Source organism: Corylus avellana, chromosome 7 (genome assembly GCF_965113065.1).
Source record: "Corylus avellana chromosome 7, dhCorAvel1.hap1.2, whole genome shotgun sequence".
Taxonomy (NCBI): domain Eukaryota; kingdom Viridiplantae; phylum Streptophyta; class Magnoliopsida; order Fagales; family Betulaceae; genus Corylus; species Corylus avellana.
This window is the reverse complement of record NC_142496.1, coordinates 8,542,705-8,564,249: the sequence shown is the minus strand read 5'-3', so window position 1 is coordinate 8,564,249 and position 21,545 is coordinate 8,542,705. Positions and strand designations below refer to the sequence as shown.

Here is a 21,545-nt window from a genome sequence, read left to right as displayed (position 1 = left end):
AGTAAAATACTATCAAGGATGATTCAATTATAACCATTAGATCGTAATTGTTAGTAATGATTACTTAATCTTAACTATTAGATTAAACTTAATTTGGTCTCACAATTGACTTTATTAACGGTCCAATAAATCCTACTATATGATTTACCTTAAAAAAATCCTATGGTTCAAATCAAACCACTAGATCGAACGATCATGATCGCTTTGAACTTTGATGCCAAGTACCAAGTGCGTCATCATGTCACGCCCCCAAATCTTGCGTTGACCAGTCTGGTAGTGTTACTGTCAATTACCCCAATATAGCTAACTAGGAAACCGCCCCTCTAAGTATCATCAAAGTTAATGCATAGGAATGTGAAATAAATCTGAGTATTCTAATAACCATAAAGGAAGCATATATTATCTTCGAAATTTAGACTTGGAGCAACTAATAGAAATAATAAGTTGATCAAACATGGTAACAATGTGAAGATCTCTATCTTAAAGAATTCCGTAATGGCAACCTCACCACTCCTCTCTTCCAAGAAGAGGTTTCCTACAAGATGTAATAATCGCATAAGTCTAAAGACTTAGTAAGTAAACTTCACAGTTGAATACGACATGAGCTAGTTTTTATTGAGCAGAAATAAACGTGCAATTTGATAAAGGTTTGAAAGAGGTGTTGTATCTGTTTATACACCATAAAAATATCGTTTTGTTGAAGGAAAGGGGTGTACTTCCAGCGGCAATCGCCTAAGAGTTTTAATGCAGAAAACTAATGTTTTATTATCTCATAACTATCATATATAGTTTTCCCGAGATATTACCCCTTCTCAACAAGGATGGCGCTGTCCCGAGAAACTTGTAATACAAAGCTTATGCTTTGCCTGTAATTTTTTGCCACTTTGTAATGAGTTCCTGTAGTTAAGCTAAGCTTCACTATTCACTGTAAATTCATGAGGAATGCTATGACATATATAGTTTAGGCAATCAAATTTAGTTGTCTTTAATAGTAAGGCGTATTAACAAGCTAATAATTGATACAATTCATGAAGATTCTCAGTTATTATCTAGCACTAAGATTTCTCTTTTAAGAAAAGATGCATTTTAGTACATTTAAGAATGATCCATGATCGATGACTCCATTGTAGTTGATTGATATGTGGGTGACCTTGGCGGGGAAGACAAGAATGGCTTGGGTGGGATATGTAAGGAATCGAGGCTTCCTTTCAACATATCCACAACTCTGTTCATTGGTGGTCGGTTTAAAGGTTCAGTCTGTATACACCACAAACTCACTATTATCAGTTTCTTTGCAGTTTCTTTGTCCTCTTCCTTCATAAGGCCCTCCAATCCCAGTTCTTCATCTAGTTCTAGACGCTTGTAAATCCAATGTGGAAAATATAATTCACTAGTATGATCAACCCCAATATCAATATTCTTTCTCCCCCCAACCATTTCTGAAACCATCATTCCATAGCTATAGACATCTGACTTGTGAGAGACTCTCCCAATATTTCTACAAATAAGTTCTGGTGCCACATATCCTGCAGTTCCTCTTGCACCTAACATGGATATGATACTCTCTTCTTTAGCGCATATTTTTGCAAGGCCAAAATCAGAAATTTTTGGACAAAAATTCTCATCTAAAAGAATGTTGTGAGGTTTTATGTCAAAATGCAAGATTCGTGTGTTGCAACCTTTATGTAAGTAATCTAGTCCATGAGCAATGCCAAGTGCAATCTTATATGTAGTCTCCCATTCTAATCGACAACCAGCCTCGGAGGGATTTTCTTTGTATATAAACTTCTCGAGTGATCCATTAGGCATAAACTCATAGATAAGAGCTCGTTTAGAACCCTCAAAGCAAAAGCCCAAAAGAGTGACAATGTTGACATGAGATGTCCTACTAATGCTTGCAACCTCGTTAATGAACTCCTCTCCATTACCTCTTGATTCTTTCAAAACCTTCACTGCCACAAGAGAACCATCTTGTAACTTTCCCTTGTAGACACCACCAAATCCTCCTTCGCCTAATTTATTTCTGAAGAAGTTGGTCATTTTTTTGATATCTGAATAATTGTATCTTCTAATGGCAAGAGGGCCATTGTTCTTTAAAAATGCCTCGACACTCTTGTGGTTTTGACTTTCCTTCTTCCAAAAAAAAACTATTTTACTTGATAAGAACTTTCTCTTGAAGCAGCATCTTGCAACCATCAGAACTCCAATTCCAATCAATAAAGGGCCTGTAATCAAATAATAGAAAATTATGAAATTAAGTGGTGCATAAACCAAAGTAATTCAAACTAGCTATTGAGGGTGTTCTGAACTAAAACTAAAGAAGCGAATTATAAGGATGACCTAGCATCCAATACCTCAAGCAGAATAAAAGAGTTAACTTCTGATTGATACACAAACAGTGGGCCTCTAAGGAAAATCATAAATTATGAAAAATTATCTATTGCAAGTCATTAGGACAAAAACAATGTCATAAGACGGCTCAATATAAGTTAAAAGCTAAGTCAAAAAGTTAAAATAAGAGGGTTTTAATTTTAATATAGAAATATATTCATTCTTTTATTGCATTAAATAATACTCCAAGTTGATGCCAATGCAGCGATTACCAAAACTGATAGTAGAACCTTATATCATTACATGAAATAATACTCAAGGATTTGATAAATAGCCATACCCCACGGAAGTAGTGAAAAGGTGTTACGAGAATTTGTAACCGACCTCTTGAGTCGCCTATCGATAGGATAAGAAGCAGGATCTCGGATCTTATGCTTGCCTATGGTTGCTAGTCTTAATGAAAACTAGCGTAAGGATATTAGAGGTATCCTCAGCCTCTTTCAAACAATAAGTTTGAGGGATAAATTTATGCATGGTTTTCCTTGAATAAACGTCCCCTTTAAATAGAGCAACTAACTTGCTCTGACTAGAGATCAAACATAGACTACTACTTCTCTGAAGAGTAGAAGATAAGAGACAAACTCAGACTACTTGGAGATGACTCCTATCGACACCGACTAAAGGAGATAAACTCCTATAAGACTCTCAACTGGAGATAAACTCCTACAAGACACCAATTAAATAACGCATGCTATATTCCCTACTAACTTAATACCATTACATTCCCCCTCCCTTAAAAATGCCCTTGTCGTCAAGGGCGAGTTCTGAAAATTGATGTTGCATTGTGGACACGCACTCCAACGTAGTATTTGCGGGGTTAAATACATGCAAATGAATCAAAGCTTCTTTGTTGCGATCTTTGCACCTAAAATCCAATATAGCCTGTAGTTGTAGAACATGATCTGTGTATGGAATCTTAGGGAATGAGGTGCTTGGGATTACTCCTTGGCCCAACTTCTTCTTGAGTAATGAAACATGAAATACTGGATGTACCTTAGACCCGGTGGGTAACTCTAGGCGATAAGCCACCTCACCTACCCGTTCCACTACTTGATAAGGACCAAAATACTTAGCACCCAACTTCATGTTCACCCTTCTCTCCACCAAAATGTTGTCGATAGGGATGTAGCTTTACATACATGAGGTCACCTGGGAAGAATACCCGTTCTTTGTGGCCTTTATCATAGACTTGCTTCATACGATTCTGAGCTTGGTTGATCTTTAGTTTAACTTGACGTAGTACCTGATCACGTTCCAAAAGGTCTTGCTCTACTAACTCAACTCTTGCTACTCCCGGAATGTAAGAGAGAAGTGTTGGAGGAGGTCATCCATATATCCCCTCAAGTGGTGTCTTCCTTGTACTTGAGTGACAACTTGTATTATAAGTATACTCCACCCATGGCAACAACTTTAACCACTCCTTGGGTTTGTCCCATGTGACACATCTTAAATACATCTCTAATGTTCTATTGACCACCTCTGTTTGACCATCCGTTTGTGGAAGATAAGCAAAACTAAAATTAAACCAAGTTCCTTGCTAGTGAGAGAGTTTCTTCCAAAAATTGCTGGTGAAATGTAGGATCTTTGTCACAGACGATGGAAGTAGGCATCCTGTGGATTTTGAAAATATGCTCAAATAATTTCAAAGCCATTGTGGCTGCTAAGTTTGGATGTTTGAAGGCTACAAAGTGTGCGTATTTAGATAGCTGATCCACCACCACAAAAAATAACTGACTTTCACTGGGAATGAGGTAAACCTTCCACAAAATCCATGGAAATATCAATCCAAATAGCAGTTCGAATGGGAAGGGGCTGCAGCAATCTGACAGGCAAGGTCAATTCAACCTTGTTTCTCTGGCACACATCACACTCCCTCAAATAAGCCTTTATTTGGGCACATACGCATTGCCAATAGAAAACAGACTTCAGTCTATGCCACATTTTATGGAACCCTTCATGTGAACCGATGTGCATCTCATGGATTATAGCATTCGTTAAGGGAGATTGTGCCCATAAATAAATCTGATATTTGAAGAAGATTAAATAGGATCTATAACTCCAAGGCCCAGTTGCTTCACCTTCCCAAATTTTTTTAACCAAGTTCTGCATCCTTTCCCATAGTTTTGTCTGCTACTATACGGTTTAATGGACACTTCATACCCCTTAGCTCAATCTCCCTTCCCTTCCATGAAAACCTCATGAGTAAGTTGGAAAAATCCCAAAAAATCGGCTCTAAGGTGTGTAGCCACTGTGTCCTTAAATCCACTTCACAGACTTCTAGAGATAGCATGAAAAATCTATTACAAATGTCTCACCTTGAAGCCAGAGGAGTATTTCAGCGCACTGACCAGTGCTGTTCAGCTGCTGTCTGTTCACCACCGTCACTCTTAACAATCCTGTTGGAGTGGGTTTTAGACTGAGTTGTACCGCTATACGAGAGCTCAGAAAATTGTGTGTGCTCCCGGAGTCCATCCACATTATCAACCCTTGCCTACCCAATGTTCCTCTCACCCACATCGTCCAAATTGTTTGCGTTCTCATGAGAGCATGTAAAGAAATCACTTGGTTTTCTTCTTCTCTCTGTGTGATACATGTGTATTCCTCTTCCTATTCATCATCTTCTTCTATGTATACCCCTTCAATCATGAAATGTTTTTTGCATCTATGGCTAGGGACGAATTTATCGTTGCAATTGAAGCATAGCCTATGGACTCTTCGGTCTTGGATCTCTGCCGGAGATAATCTTTGAATAGCTGGATTTTTGGGATGGGCCAGATTTAAGGAAGGAAGGGGTGGTGTCAATTCCCTCTGGGTTGCACGTCGGTCCTCTGAACTCGTTTGCTTTATGCGCCAATTGTGTGCTTCGTACAATCAGGCTAACCCAATTGCATTTGTCATCGTTACAGGTCGCGCCGCCTACACCTCCGTTCTTAGGTTCGCCTTTAGCCCACTCACAAAACACCCACTTAATGTTGGGTGGAGAGTTTCCCTACTCGGCTGAGGAGTTGCTCAAATTGGTATTGATACTCCATTATTGAATATGTTTGCTGCAACTTGGTGAGGTCCCCAAAGTGATCTTCAAATATGGTTGGGCCATGACGTGTATGGAGGCTAGCCTTCATAGACTCCCAGTTCAGAATTTTTTCACTATCTCTAAATAGGTGATACCACATTTGTGCCTCACCTTCTAGATGGTAAGCTACCATGGGTAATTTATCCTTGTTCTCCGTATGCTTGAATTCAAACAATTGTGCGAACCCTACTAATCCACCCCGTGGGGTCATCCGTTCCGCTGTACTTTGGGAAGTCTAGCCTCGTCTCCTTTTGCCCCATCTAACCAAAGGAACCCGAATGATTTTTGTCCCGGGTTTTGCTATTGGAGCTCTCTCTAGTCCCATTACTATCTTTAGACAATAAACTGTCTACTTTGGCCGTGTTTTCTTCCAGCTTTCAATTTGTCTTCTTTGACTGTTCATCCGTTTTCTTGATCAAGCCTTCGATCATAGCTGTGAGGCTAGAGAGTTGATGTTCCATCCGATCTATTCTCGGGTCCGCCATTGATGAAGAATTTAGCTCTGATGCCAAATTGTGATAAGAAGCGGGATCTCGGTTTTTATGCTTGCCTATAGTTGCTAGTTTTATTGAAAACTACCGTAAGGATATTAAAGCTATCCTCAGCCTCTTTCAAACAGTATGTTTGAGGGATAAATTTCTGCATGCTTTTTATTGAAGAAACGTCCCCTTTAAATAGAGGAACTAACCTACTCTGACTAAAAATCAAACGTAGACTACTTCTTCTCTAAGAAGTAGGAGATAAGAGACAAACTCCTTGGACTACTTGGAGAGATGACTCCTATCGACACCGACTAATTAAAGGAGATAAACTCTTGTAAGACTCTCAACTGGGGATAAACTCCTACAATACTCCAATTAAATAACGCATGCTATATTCCTTACTAACCATAACAAAAAGGGAGCTGCTATTTATGCGTTGAAGATACGACAAATTACCTTAGATGCATTAATAATTCATGTAAGCTATTCAAGCAAGCATCTTAACGTTAATATCAACAAGAAATTCAATTGAAGAAGTATCTTACCTAATGCGACAATTGTCTTTACTTTCCATCCGAACTTAGCTGCATGTAAAGTTGTAGAGAAATCTTAGTTTTAGTTGAAATAATAAAACATTTAAGTGAAAGACAAACACAACCAAATTGACATGATTTGCGTTATACATGTGTGAGTGTAAAATGATACAATCCCGCATTAGAAATATGTAAGAAGTGTGAGTAGTAATTAATATAACATGATTGCATCCAAACCCTTAAGCCTAAGCTCTTGGGGTTGAATGATGTCTCACCATACTATAATATAGGTTTTTATAAAAAGACTCCCCAAAGTATCAATCTCCTTACAAGTGGTATCAGATCTGATGGAGCAAGGACAAAAGTGCGTGACGCAGGTAAAAATCACATAGCTCACAACACACATGGGGGGGGGGGGGGGGGGGTGGGGGTGGGGGTGGGATCATTGAGTATACATGTGTGATTGTAACATCGGAAAGATGTAAGAAGTGCGAGTACTTAATATAGCCTAGTTAAGTCAAAACCCATAGGCTTAAGCTTTTGGATTGAGTGATGTCTCAACATACTATATTATTGTTTTACTAAAAGACTCTCAAAGATATCAATCTCCTTAATAATTTGAAATCTCAATAGTATTTAACAAAGGTATGTGAAGATAACTCCACATATATCTCAAAAAGATTCATAATAAGAAAGTTAATTCTATTTCAAATAACAAAAGGGAGCTGAATTTAAATCAGCTAAAACTAGTGCTCGCATTGTATAACATTTAACTAAAAGATGAACATATATAGCTAAATATATATACGTAAGATGTGTGAGTGATTAATATAGCATGATTGCGTCCAAACACATAGGCCTAAACTTTTGCGTTGAGTGCTGTCTCAACATGCTATAATATGGGTTTCGAAAAAAAGATTCCTCAAAATATCAATCTCCTTAATAAGTGGTATCAAAGTTGCTGGAACGAGGACAAAAGTGTGTGACGTGGACAAAACCAACATAGCTTACAACCATACATGAGGAGGAGATTGTTGAGTATACACGTGTGAGTATAATATTGAAAAGATGTAAGAAGTGTAAGTGGTTAATATAGCATAGTTGAGTTCAAACTCATAGGGTAAAGCTTTTAGGCTGAGTGCTATCTCAACATACTATATTATTGGCTCACTAAAATATTGTTAAAAGTATGAATGTCCTTAATAGTTCGAAATCTCAATAGTGTTTAACAAAGATCTGTGAAGATAACTCCACATATATCTGACAGACGAAAGTTAATTATACTCCAAATAACCTAAAGGGAGCTTAATGTAAATCAACTAAAACTAGTGCTAGCATTATGCAACATTCTCAAGTCGTAGCATTCTCTTATCATTCAAAAGACAAAGACAATGCTACTTGAGAGGGACTGAAATTATAAGATATATAGTGTGGGAAAAAATATCTCTTAGTGGGCCTCACACCTTCTACACATATTTACAAAATGCCCTCACCACTCACCTAATGACACTTAGGCACTTCATTTTGCACTAGAGGATAAAAGGGGGCCTTTTCCCCTCTTTCAAATTGTCCAAATTTTTTTGAGGTTAAAATTTTTGGACAACACTACCCTTCTAAATGCACTAACAGGAGAAAATGGAGGGGTTTGAAGTGGAAAGGACCATTTTCCTAGAAAAGGGAGAGAAAGAAGAGAGAATCCTCTTCTACTTCTCCCTCCCAGCTCTCTCCCTTGAAAAAGATTTAGGGGGAATTGTTTTGAGAGAAGCAGAACATTGATGGATGACTGAGTTTTTAGTCTGCCAAATTTTGGTCAAGAATAAGGGAAGCAAAAAGTTGGAAGTGGTGTTTGCAATTGGCCTCTATGTGGAGTGAAAAGTGGTGCTCTGCCGCCTTGTGTTAGGATCTGTTATCTACAATTTGTGGTGCACTAGAAATGAAATAAAACACTCTGGTCAACCTATTTCTGAGGAACAGATTTTGAGCAAAGTTTTCTTGGAAGTGAGAACAAGAATTGCTGAGAAGGGGAAGTTTCCTAAAACCAGAGAGAATTTGCTTTTTAGCTGCTCTGTGGAATTTACCTGCAGATTTATTCTTGGAATAGCTGCAATGCTAGTGTGGTTTGTAGAGGGCTTCTTTGTTGGTGAGGCTTGGTGGTTTTTTGTAGTTTGGTTTTTTGTTTGCTGTCTGTATTTTCTTCTGCAGATTGTTTTCTGGTTTTAGTTGGTTGGGGTAGGCCTCTGTGAGGTCGAGTTTTCAGCCTTTTGGAAAAGGCTTGTATTTGGTGTTACTTTGTTGATTGATTTGTTTGCTAATAAAGTCGCTTATTCATAAAAAAAGAAGGTCTAATAATAAATTTAATCCAATCAATTATAGAAAGATCTTCAGAACTCAAAGTGTCCAAAGGCCAATGGGATATGCAATCCTTCTCGAGATGGGGGTTTGGGTAGGAGGAGTGTATGAGGTTTTAAGTGAAGAAAATGGATCCAAAAAAGAAAGCTAAGAAAAAAATTATACATAAAAAACAAAAGAAAGCATAAATAAAAGTATTTCTTCCAAAAAAAAAAGAGGAGAAAAGAGATGGTCTTCTCCCTTTTCCTCTCCCAAAAAACAGACCCACCAGGCCAATAGATAGAGTCGAGTGGATTTGTGAGTTCAGAGTGACGTGGAATTATTCCTAAAAAAAGAAAATGCCTTCGGTATATCCCATTTGGATGATGCCATTGGCCTTTAGAAGTGATGGAGAAACATTGAAGTCCAACCAACCCAAGCCATTGGCCTCTATGCCATTGGCCATTAGAAGTGAGGGAGAAATATTAATATTTTTTTTAATATTTTGTAGTATCTTCTAAGGCTTAAGCTTCATTTATTTTTTATTATTATTTAAATAAAAAAAATTACTACAAATCAAAATTTTTCCATTTTTCAATACTACTTTTTTATTTTTCTATACTAATTATTACACTAATTTTTTTCCTCACCAAACATGACCTGTTCTGCAGTATTGTCTGCCAAACATACTCCTAATGTCATTGTGAGTCCAGTTTATGAACCATCTCTCATATTCAGCTCCATTGTTATTTCTCCCATTATCTTTTATCTATCCTGTGTAGGATCAATTAATGCATGTTTGTTGAATAGGGGATGATTAACTTGGTAGAATGGTAGTAAATTAATTATCTTTTTTACTGGTTCAAGGCTTCTAGCCTTGAACCTCATTAATTCAACCCAAATTAGTTAAACGGAAAAAAGCCTAATCCAAGAAAGTGAAAAGTGAGAAGAGAAGAGAGCATAGCATACCGTTCGTAACGTGCGTTGGAATCGGACATGTATAATTAGATTGCCGTTGGTCACGGCAATAGCAGACCAACGCCCCCGTGGAGTTAGAACCACCACATACCCCACCTGAATCCTCACACGCCCTACAGAAAGTCGCCAATGGATTGCTGTATTCCACCTCAAAACCTTTATCCATTGCTTGACGAACTGCCGGGGCTCCACCCTGAGGGTCGTGAAGAAGATCAATAGCACTACTCTGGAGAATCGGAACCTTGATATTGATGTCGCAATTGCTTTGAAGTCGTTCATGGAATTGGACGCTCAAGGGGGATTGGTCTACCAAGTAAAAAGAATCATTTTTCTCATCGGAACCAACTCCTTCGCTGCAATTAAATCTATTTGGGCCTGGTATGTTGACTTGAAGAGCATGGCAGCCGTAGAATATAGTTATGTTTTGATTGGTTGAAGCGTAATCAAACAAAGTGTAAACCAAGGTGGTATTTATCAGCTCTGGAGGTGGAGGACAAGGACCATCCCAGCTGTTGTCCGACCTTGCAATGGTAAAGGTTTGAGATGATGAGTTGATGTTTAGAACGTGGAATTGTATTCCTTCAAATTCGATAACCGGGTTTTCATTGTTGAGGCAGATGAGGTTGTACCCTGGATGACCGCAATATTCAGGTCGGCTACCTCCCCAGAAAGGGAACGGAATGCTGATGCCTCCACAGGTATATGTACGGTTGCACACCACAAAAGCAGGATCATCTTCCTGGCAGTAAGATGGCGGTAGTATTGTTAAGAAGAAGGAGAGGAACAGCTGTATGATGATGATGGAAGAAAGAGAGAGATGGAAATCCATCGTTTAGAAGATCAAGTGATCAGAGATGGGTTTGGAATTGGAGGAAATGTATAATATATGTTGAATGGTGTGAGGGATCAGAGATGGGCGGGTTTTGTCATATTACCAATTTACATGTTGCCCATTTATTTTAACTTTGACTGAGAAAGGTATGATTGTTAAATTAATTAATTTGTTAGAATTCTCGTATCAGAAAGAGACGACGAGACGCGGCTATTGACTTTCCTACAATTTCCTCTTGAGAAAATTTGGTGGAAGCCAAGTTGGCGGGCGACAGACGTCTTTAGAAGATGGCGAAGGTGAGGTTACGAAAGCACCATACAATTTCCTTTTCTGTATATATATTCCAATACACAAATAAAGGACAGAATTTTCGCTGTTCAACCTTTTCTTTTCTATTGCTTTCTTTCCACATTTCAGATATCGATGGATAAGACCATAAAAACAAATCAAAGCAAAAGACTAAAAACCCTTTTGCAAATCATTTCTGCACAACTATTTTATTCTCGAGCAAAATTGCACCGACTAGCCTAACTAGAAGAAATCAAACTATTTATAATATAAATATATATGTAGGAACTGTCTCCGGTCTCCATCATGAGAATTGTTGAGAGTTATATCTCATCAAAATCCCTCTAATTTTAATTAAAGTACTGACACCATTTAGCAAGGACTGGGATCCTCTTCCCTCCAAATGGAGGGGAACCGGTTCTCTTTAGCATAGGATAGAATTGTCCCAAAAAAAAAATGAACAATTTTACCCCTATTTTAACTAGAACCGGCTCCCATCCAATCCATTTGGATTGGAGAGGATCCAAATGCATTTAGCAACTACCCAAAGTCACCTATGCAATTAATTGATCAGTGACATTTAATTAATTATAATTGCTTTCAAGTTTTTTATTTTTTTGCTTTCAAGTTCTTGAATAGAAGTAATTAGGATCTTGACTACTATAGAACCAACAAGGTCACAGGAGTCAGACAATCAAACATACAAAAATTACTTTCAACCTAGCTAGTAATCGCTTTGGTCATGTGGGTTCGAGGTTATGTGTCTATATATATATATAGACACATATATACGTAGCCTTTTGTTTTTAGTAGGCTGCATACGTAGCCTTAGAAAAAGTATAGAAGGGATTTAGATTAGCTGATGTAGTTTTAAGATTTTTATGAGGACAGACAAAATAAAGTTAAACTTAGACCATTGAAAAAATTAGAGAAAATTAGAGAATCTATGCTGTAATTTTTTTACATCATCTAAGCCCAACCAAAGCTGCTGGTTAAATACTAATGAAGGTTGACGTACGATGATGTCGCTCCACCATCTCTATTGTGTCTCTCACTAGTGGATTTGTCAAGATTCTCAGATCAAAATCTTTTGAAGATAAATCTAATTTCTTACGCCAAACTCAGCATGACACGCACCTCCCTACCATCCGTCAATGTTTTATGTTCTGTGGGTTTTATTTCTGTTTTATTTTCTCATGTATTTTTCTATTTCTTTGTGTTTCGTTTTTTAGTTTGTTTTCTTGTCTCTAGATGTAATTTCAGTAGCAATCTACGGGCCGAAAGTTTAGTCGTTTTCTATGGTTTTGTTTATACGAATCCTTAAGAGTAACGGTATTAAGTTTCTGGTCAGTCTTTTGTTTTCTTCTAATTCTTTTCTAGTAGTAAATCTTTGACTGATGCGGAGGAGTTTTCAAGCATATAGAAAAATTGTCACTGTGGTAAAGGTAATAAAGGGAAATTGCGTTTGGAAATACACTTGTAGCAGAGATGAGAAATGTTAGAAATCAATGACCGAGCAGCAACTAGAGAAGTGATTTGTCAGAATTTGCTGCAGATCTGAAATTGATGGGGACGGTGATATTCAAAAATAGTGTTTTGTAATAACCCAAGAGGCTATTGTATGCGTTATAGATGATAGTATTTAGATTGTGAAAATTTCAAATTATATCTTTGACATTGTATTGAGAGAACATTTTGCCCATTTAATTGTTATATCAATGAAAATATATCATTCAAAAAATAATAACAAAGGAATGAAGGTATTGGTCTTAGGTACAAGAGCCAGCCTAGAAATCTTGGAGCGAGTTTATATAAAGAATAAAGTGTTTGTTGGTTGGCAAGAGAGAGTTAGAAAGGTGAAAATTTTGAAGGCAAGATGAGTGGAGCGAAGGTTTGAGATGGACAATAGTTGCGAAAGAACGATCCAATTAATGTTCATTGAGCAAAAGAAGCAGAAGCCAATTGGGGTTTGCTTTATGTTTCTCAATAGTTTTTAGGGACCAACTGACAATTTTTTCTGATTTAAATACGTTGTCTTCAGACAAAACTTGTTTATTTAACAAATACACTACTTAAAATGCATATATTATAAGTACTGTTCGCCTTTCGAGAAAGCCAAACTCACTTCTAAAAGCAACTACTTGGCTACTTGCTTACTTCTTTCAATAAGTGCAGAAAAACTCAACTTCCATGCCCTTAATATATAATTAATATCACATATATATATACACATCTTTTCGCTTACTCTATATTCTGTGAACTTTGAATCCACATAGTTTTCCAGCTATGAGTAATAATTAATATAGAAAAAATAAATGCAAAAGCTTTCCATAGCAATGAAAATAAAGACGAAATATATTATATATGCAGAGTTCAAAACAAAAGAACAGAGAAAACGAAATACATGAAGAAGACAAAACGTCTAAGGGCTTGTTGTGCTAAGAAAAATCTACCATTTGAACATCCAAGGCAACTTGAAATCCCAGTTCCGGATTTTTAATTCTAAATAATTGTAGAGCCTGTAATTGCTCAAACTAGACAACTTATTTTAAATGAACCGACAAGAATATGTCATGTCTTCTATATTTATAAAATAAATTTTAAAAGAATTTCTTCCACCAACCACCCCCTCAAGACTTTTGGCCCTGCACGGTGGACAACCCCCAAGCCAATTTATAAGGTGGGAAACCACCCTTAAAAGTTTCGAGGGAGTGGCCAACATTAGCTTGGGAAATGTTGACCACTATTAAATTCATTTTTTTACCATCACACTTCAAAACTTTTGAAAGGCTTAATTCTCCTCGGAGCAGTCAAACCACCTACAAAGGCTTTTATAGGTGGTTAGTCACACTCTCTCAAAAGAGTTTTGAGAGTAATGTAGCTACCCTCAAAAAAAAATTTTACAACTAATTTGCCAAACTTACAAAAGAAAAAAGAAAAAAAAATAAAAAATAAGATAGGTTTAACCGTGGTTGACAAGTACCTCTTAAGATAAAGGGCCTGCAATTCTTAAAATCTTAATCGTTCATTTAAAATAAACACTTCTTTAAAGAGGCAATCAACAACCCTAGAGCTTAGATTGGAGGTGGTCAAGTCCCCTAGGCTAAAATGGAACATAATCTTCTCCAGTTCATTTTATCATAAGTTTGCTAAAACATATTGACTCTAAATAAATGATGCTGCATAATTACCATATTTGATTAAAATAAAATTTTAGAATTTACAAAACCTACAATTTTAACAATTAGAGAAATGATATAAATCTCCTCCAAACTAGTCTGGAAGAAATATTCCCAAATCCATTTAAAATAGTGCAAAGTATTTATAAACATTTAAAACCTTAGTCTAAGTTAGTAAATTGCTATTAATGATATTAAGAATTTAATGTGTGTTTTAAATGTTTATAAACAATTATATTTTAAATGGATTGAAGGATATTTTCTCTAAACTGATTTGGAGAAAATTTAAGTCATTAGAGAAAATACATTCCACGTAATCCACAATCAGTGAACATTTCATATTGGCATAAATTAGAATGCACGTAGGTCCCACATGAGAACAAGGTAGGCCATGTAATCACGCCTTTGAATTCTTAACAATTCAAGTGGCCGGGTCTAACATCAGATTAGGCAGCTCGATTAATCAACTATTCATGTCATTAATTTGACTTTCTCTTCTTTTCTTTTACTGTCATAACCCCTCCCCCACAACAAAACAAAAAAAATAAAAAAAGTCTGGTCAATCCGAGAGATATACGTACCTTTGCAACGTTCACCATTGATGCTGCCATCCCTGCAAAAGCACAAGAACTTGTCCTCCACGCCTGTGTTGTTGTACCCACAATACCCACCGGAGCTCTCACAGGCACCACAATCCTTAAGCGGCTTCCAATCAAGCACAAATCCATTCTTTATAGCCCCAACAAACCCCCCACTACTCAAATTGCGAGTATCAATCTCCGTCCTCATCACCGTGGCCACCACCTTCTCCTTGCAAATATTTGCCCATTCGAACCCCGCCGTCTCCTCCCCCTCGACAAAAACAAACGACGAGTAATTCGCATTATACCCCTCCAAGCACCCGATGGGAGGCACGGATGTTGGGTACAAGGGACTACAATTAAAGTAAAAACTGAGGTTCAAATCCGAAGTAGAAAAATTCAATGGGAGCGTGTCGAGAGTGACGTTGTGACGCACCCTCGGACACGATTGGTTTGCGGCATCGATGTCGACGAGGGTGAGGGTGTTGTGAATATAATCTATTTCGGTTACGTAGTATGTGTCGTCGGGCAAAGCAAGTATAGGTTTCTCGTCGGCGGACGAGCACGTGAGACCAAAGCCCTTGTAGCCGCAATATGATTTATCGGAGGTGGTGTTGTCGCCATACAACCAAAAGGGGTAGAGGATCCCAACGTCGCCGCAATGGTTCCGAGCGCATAGTGGTGAAAAAGAAGTAGAATTGGTGAATATGGAGTTGAAGAAGAAGAGGGAGAGAATAAGGAGGAGAAAGCTTAAAGGGTGTGACATTGTAAACAAATGTTGGCTCTTCTCTTGAAGTGGGTAAACTCATATATATATAGAGAGAGAGAGAGAGAGAGAGAGATTAATTTAATTATAGCACATAGACTACATAGTCTAGGGTCTGAGTGGTTTGAGTTAAGATAACTTTATTTTGATTAATTTATGATGTTAGAAAAACTTTCTGAACTCTTGTAAGTCTGCAACCCCGTTTTGACCAAAACGTATTTTGCTACCACAGATGAAGGAATGAATCTTTTATGAGTAGTAGAAGTGTTTTTTTTTTTTTTTTTGCCTTAAATTAATTTCGAAAACATTTTAACAAGTGGTTCAATGACATATATATTAAAATGTGTGGGTATATGTTGTTTGTGCACTTGCTCTTAACATAGTATACACGCGGCCTATCCGGCGGCAGATTTGGAACTTTTAGTTTGAAAGGACAAAACTTCTAAAAAAATATTTGAGTAGATAAAAATTAATTTTTAAAGACTTATTTTATAAAACTATATATATGTTTTTTTAAAAAAAAATTAATTTTTTTGGAGACCACCTTATGGGTTCTGCCTTTAGGGGACCCAAGATGGTTCCACCCCTGGCCTACCATTGTTAAACTCTTGATGGTTTATTTAAAATTATTGGTCAAAAAGTTTGCAACTTCAATTATCTTGAGGCGAAAAAAATGATTGCAAACAAATATTTCTTCATCCAACCATCAAAGATGGTGGCCGGACAACCCCTAATTGAAGGCTAGTTGGAGTTGGGTGGCCAGAGACAAATTTAGGGGGGAGGACCGGCAGTGGCCCTAACCCCCACCCCAAAAAAAAAGAAAAAAACAAAAATTACAAAACAAAAAAATATAAGATATTTTTTGCCAATTGGTTCCTCCCCAAAAAAATTTTGACCCTTGGTCGCCTCAAATTCAAAGTTGGCTCCCTCTAGTAAACCACACCAAAACCTTAAGAAATGGTTGAGAGATGATCAAATCACTACCAAATGCTTTGGATTTGGTCGGAACATTATCCTTCGAAACTCTTATTCTCTCATGAGTCATGAGAATATGGTTGGTTACCTCTTTAAAAGTTTTGCAGGTGATAGAACCTATGTAAAAGATTTTGAAGGGTTCGACAAACCCCAAAGCCGACCACCCTTAAATCTCTTATAGGAATGGCTTATTACCTCAAGAACTTTGAGGGTTGTTTGAAACACCTCTTGGAATGATTGGCTGAAGAAACTAGTTTCTACAATTTTTTTATTTTTTTATTTTTTTTATTTTTTTAATCTTAAAATGGATTGCATAGTGGCAAGCCTTAAGAATTACAAGAAATCCTTATTTTTCATTGAATTTGTGGAACAATTAAAGCACATAGTGTTAGGCTATGTGAAGTTTGATTTGTATCTGACATTGAAAGCGTCACAGTTTAAATGGAATTTTTTGTTAGGCTTAGGTCCTGTTTAGGATTGCTTTTGAGGGACCTAAAAGTCCTTTCAACACTTAACAAGTCCGTTTGAAAAAAAAAAAAAAAAAATGTACTCGTTAGGTAAAAAAATTAAAAGTGCTTTTAAGGGTCCAAATAGCCTAAAAATGATCAAAACGCACTTTTGGCAAAAGCTTAAAAATGAATTTGCCCAAAAGCTCTTTTTAACAAAAAGTTATATTTTTCAAACGCAATCACAAATAGGCTCTTAATATATTATAATCGGCCTAAGCCGGAGTAATTGGGGGTCATATTTATAGTTGCTTAAGACTTTAGGCCGGGTTTTGTATGGATGTAATTGATGTCTTTTATATTGTTTCTCAAAAAATAATAAAACATTGCTGAAACTCTATAGACGTAGTTCTGAACCACATAAATCGTTGTATTATGTGATTACTTGTTTTTGCTTTTTCTGTATTTTTCACATCTTACTGATTCTCAAAGATATGATAGAATTTCTAACTCATACTCTAGGGTCTAAGTCGTTATACTTAAGATAGATTTATATTTGATTTATGATGTTAGAAAAAGTTTCTGAATTCTAATAACTCAACAACTCCATTTGGACCAAGAAGGATTTTGGTGCTGTATGTAGGGAAGGAATCTTTTATGAATAGTGGACGCGGTTTGTACATTTTTGGATAGAAAGAATTTCAAGAATAAATCGTCAACTTTTTTAATTATTATTATTTTTTTTTGTCACGACGGCTTCTATAGGATTAATGAGAATAACATTCTCTCAATTTTAAATAAAATAAATAATATTTCTTTTATGATTAAAATTAATATAATATTACATTATTTAAATATTTTAAATTATATGTTAATATTAACTTTATATATATCGTTAAATAAAATTTATTATATAGTAAATATTTAAAATTTGTGCATCTAATTATGTATGTAAAATTGATCTTAGCCTATTTTTAAAAATATTTAAATAATATAATATTAGATATACTAATTTTAAATTTTGATTATAAATATTTAAAATAAAGAGGATTGTGTTCCTAATGCCTAGGCTTTAACGTACAAAACAAGACAAAATAGAGTTTCATAACTTTATTGAGTAGTTTAATTCTACAGAAGGTTCAGAGAAGGTTCTTCAAAGGTGCAAAGAGATCTTTGTATACTTGGAACTCATTGTGGAGTCCACCCAAGAGAGAATGGAAATAAAATATAAGGAGACGGGTGGCGTCGGCATTTCTTTGATTTTTCGTAAGCCTAAATCAATACTTTAAGAATTTCTTCTTCTTTTTCTTTGTGTTTTTCTGCCTTCTGGGGAAGGTGGAAAGGAAGTGGAATTGACCAGAAGATGCAATTCAGCAAGCTAAATTTGGCACTCAATAACAATAATAATTGCATAAATGACTATAATAAAAGTATAAATACGAATATGACCACAACTGTAATTTTGTCATAAATATTGTTGACTGTTATTAACATTACATGAGTCAGTTGATCTATCAAGAAAACCTGCAAAGAGAAAGAAGGTCAAGTATTCGTTTTGGAGAAGGAAGGAAGTTAAAAGGAAAATTGGCGAAGAAGATTGTTTGGCTAGAATGGACGCACCTTGTGAGTGATCCCCTTCCCTCCTCTTTATGAAGTGTTTTCCTGCGCTTCGTTGATTTTTAGGGAGTTTATAAGATAGCTGATTTAATGTTGTGGCTCGCACTATGTTTCGCACACGTACATTCTTTACTCCTCAAGAATAAAGGAGCGTTAGCAGTCCAGGAGTAGACACAAACTCTCTTTATTTGCATTTAGGTTATGTTTGTTTTTGTTTTGGAGCTTTTGTCTCCTTGCTAGTGGTTTCTGTTTTCTCCACATGGGGTTCTAGAAGGGCTGAGGGGTCTCTCGAGGTTCGTGTCCCTTTCCTTGCAACTGTGCTATGCTGTCTTTGGTTCTGTGGGGATGCTTCTCTTCGGTTTCTCTATTTCTACCTTCCTCAATGTTAGGTCTCTTTTTGTGGAATTTTTCAACGAATGTTTTAGTTGTTCCTTAGGAGGTTAATCTCGGGGAACTTTGCATTTGTAAACCACCAACGGTGGCGGTATTAGCAGTTTTTTTAGGAACTAAATTATTTATTTGACTAATTTTCAATTATTCTTGTTTATACGACACTGTCTTTTGGTTGTTTTCAAGCCTTCGTTAGGGTTGCTCACCCCTTATTTTTATCGCTTATAGTGTAATCTCTCATTTCCATTCCCCCACTTTGAATTAAAAAAACACGTTAATAGGTACAGTCCAATTTTCACGAGTGTTTCCATTTTAGATTTAATTTTTTTTTTTTTTTTTTGAAATGATTTTAGATTTACTTTTTGATGCTTATAGGAAGATTTAATTATTTAATATACATTTTTAGGATTTAGGAAGCATGAGGCAATGTTGTTATTATATTTTTCTTGTTGGGTTTATTTCCTTCTTTACTTAGAGTATGCTTGAGATTGTGATTGAGAAATCGAGCTTTTAAGTCAAAAATCGTTTTTTAGTAAAAACTTCGTTTTTAAGCTTTTACCAAAAGTACGTTTTCGCTATTTTTAGGCTTTTTAGACTCTTAAAGCACTTTTAATTTTTTTTTATCAAACAAGTATTGTTTTTCTTTAAACGAACTTTTTGAGTGTTAGACGCACTTTTAGGTCCTTCAAACACAATCTCAAACATGCCTCTTATAAATAGATGTAATACTATACTTCAATATTCAATATTCAATACGAATTACGTACATTACATTCTTTGTAAACAGTTGTTTCAACAACTGAAGCTTCCATCAACGGTCTCTATGGAGGGTTGTTTTTTTTTTTTTTTTGACGGGTTTTTGGAACCTGTCTGAAGTGTCTCTTGTCTTGTGTTTTAGATTCTCAAAAACTTGAAGTAAACGTTTTGAACTCTATTTCCACAATTTTTTTTTTTTTTTTTTTTTTTTTTGTGAAATTATTATCTCGATTTAAATCTTAAACTCCTTGGAAGTTTCTTTCGAGGGAGACTATAAAGACTTATCAGAAAGACTGTAGACCTTTGAACTCATTATATATATATATATGTTCATCAATCTTGAAACTAGACTCTCTTTTAAAAAATACACTATCTTAATTATTTGAAATCTTTTCATTATTACTTTTTTAATTAGTATAGTTTTCTGTATTTCCTTTTTTATGTACATGCTCGGGGAGGCAGTCGAAGTAGGTGAATTAACCCAAATAAATAAATAAATAAACAACAACAAATGTTTGGTACATTTTCTTTATTTATTCTTTGATTTTGGTTGCTTCAATGAAAGATGAAAGGGAAAATATTGCGATTAGTATTAGATAAACGATTTTGCGACAAGTCCTCTCAAAAGGACCTAATCAAACTTGAGGTCCCTAATTTTTTATTTTTTCCCTCACAACTACTTCGATTGAACCATTGAACTTCAATTCCTACCAATATATATATATCAAATCAGTTACATATAAACGCATCACTTGGGCCCATGGGTTAGAAGCCCAACATTCCAAAAAAAGTCCAATACATCCGAATGGGCCCTATGAATGCAACCCATCATGAAACAGCAAATGCGACGTCGTTTGTTACACTCTTGGTCGACCGAGGATCAATCCCTCTGCCACAACGAATCTTCCCCACCTAACATGCAGGTGCATCTATTACAGTTAGGATACAACTCGGCTGTATGGACAACTCACACATGGTAGGATCATTGGAATAGTTGCGATCTGCTTATAAAGGATCTCTAACAGTTACGCGCCATCCTCGGAATCCGATCAATGTAGGTAATGGACTCTTACCGATCATAATGACAAGAGACACGAATATTAACTCTACTGGCCATTACGCCCAAATCCCGAATCCTCCGCCTGGTCATCATAGCCACCTCCCCATAATCAACTATAAAGACCTCACTTCAAAGGTACGCAAAAAGGACTCTAGGCTCTATACTGAATCTGCAAAAACACTGACTTAAGCATCGGAGGAGGAACCACCTACCACCCCCGGCGCGTCTTCTTAACGTGTGCTCTAGTTTTGTAGGTTTGACAGGTAGCACCAAAGAAGAAAGAATTGGCTTGGATTCCCCTTTGGTTCATCGTACCGGAACCTGTCCCAATAGTTTGGCGCCGTCTATGGGAACGACTAAACCGTTCTTACAAAAGTAATATCCACAATAATGGTGAACACAAGGTCAAGAAGTCAAGCCCGCACCGAAGAACAACCAATCCAGGCCAATCAAAGGCCACCATTGGCGCATCAAAACGCCGGCAACGAGGAGCGCATTGCTTCTCTTGAAGCGCAAATGGCACTTCTAATCCAGCAGAACGAAGAACTGTGCCTCCGATTTCCCTCTCCATCTCAAATCAATCAGGCTGAACATTCAGATGGGCAAGGAAATCACTGTCATCGCTCCGATAATCGAGACCTCCATTCTGATGATCACAGCCAACAAGGCGAGAGTCGCCATCCCCTGCACAACCACACCCGTCAAGGCAAAAACTCCTGTAACACGGCAAAACCTCAGCTAATCACGGCTCCGCAAAGAGAAGTAGACAAAGCCTTTGCGAAACTTAAGACAAAGCTTGAGGCTATGGAGAAGACGGAAAAGTACAAGACTGCAGTGGTGAGCAAGCTCTTTGCCGAGACCGAGACACCC

At 36.6% G+C, this 21,545-nt stretch overlaps 1 protein-coding gene across 2 annotated transcripts; it reads right to left on the bottom strand.

Annotated features, from left to right (window-relative positions):
* Nucleotides 1-1,089: 1,089 nt before the first annotated feature.
* Nucleotides 1,090-15,432, bottom strand: LOC132185296 (LEAF RUST 10 DISEASE-RESISTANCE LOCUS RECEPTOR-LIKE PROTEIN KINASE-like 2.1). Of its 2 annotated transcripts, XM_088518101.1 has the most exons (3): nt 14,666-15,432; nt 13,525-13,563; nt 1,090-2,225 (listed from the first exon to the last, which is right to left on the bottom strand). In XM_088518101.1, exons 1-3 carry the CDS (start codon nt 15,429-15,431, stop codon nt 1,096-1,098), a joined length of 1,935 nt encoding a protein of 644 aa, XP_088374227.1. In that variant the 5' UTR covers nt 15,432; the 3' UTR covers nt 1,090-1,095. The 2 variants fall into 2 exon arrangements, with proteins under 2 accessions (XP_088374227.1, XP_088374226.1); XM_088518100.1 differs by lacking the exons at nt 13,525-13,563; nt 14,666-15,432 and adding an exon at nt 9,777-10,633.
* Nucleotides 15,433-21,545: the final 6,113 nt, after the last annotated feature.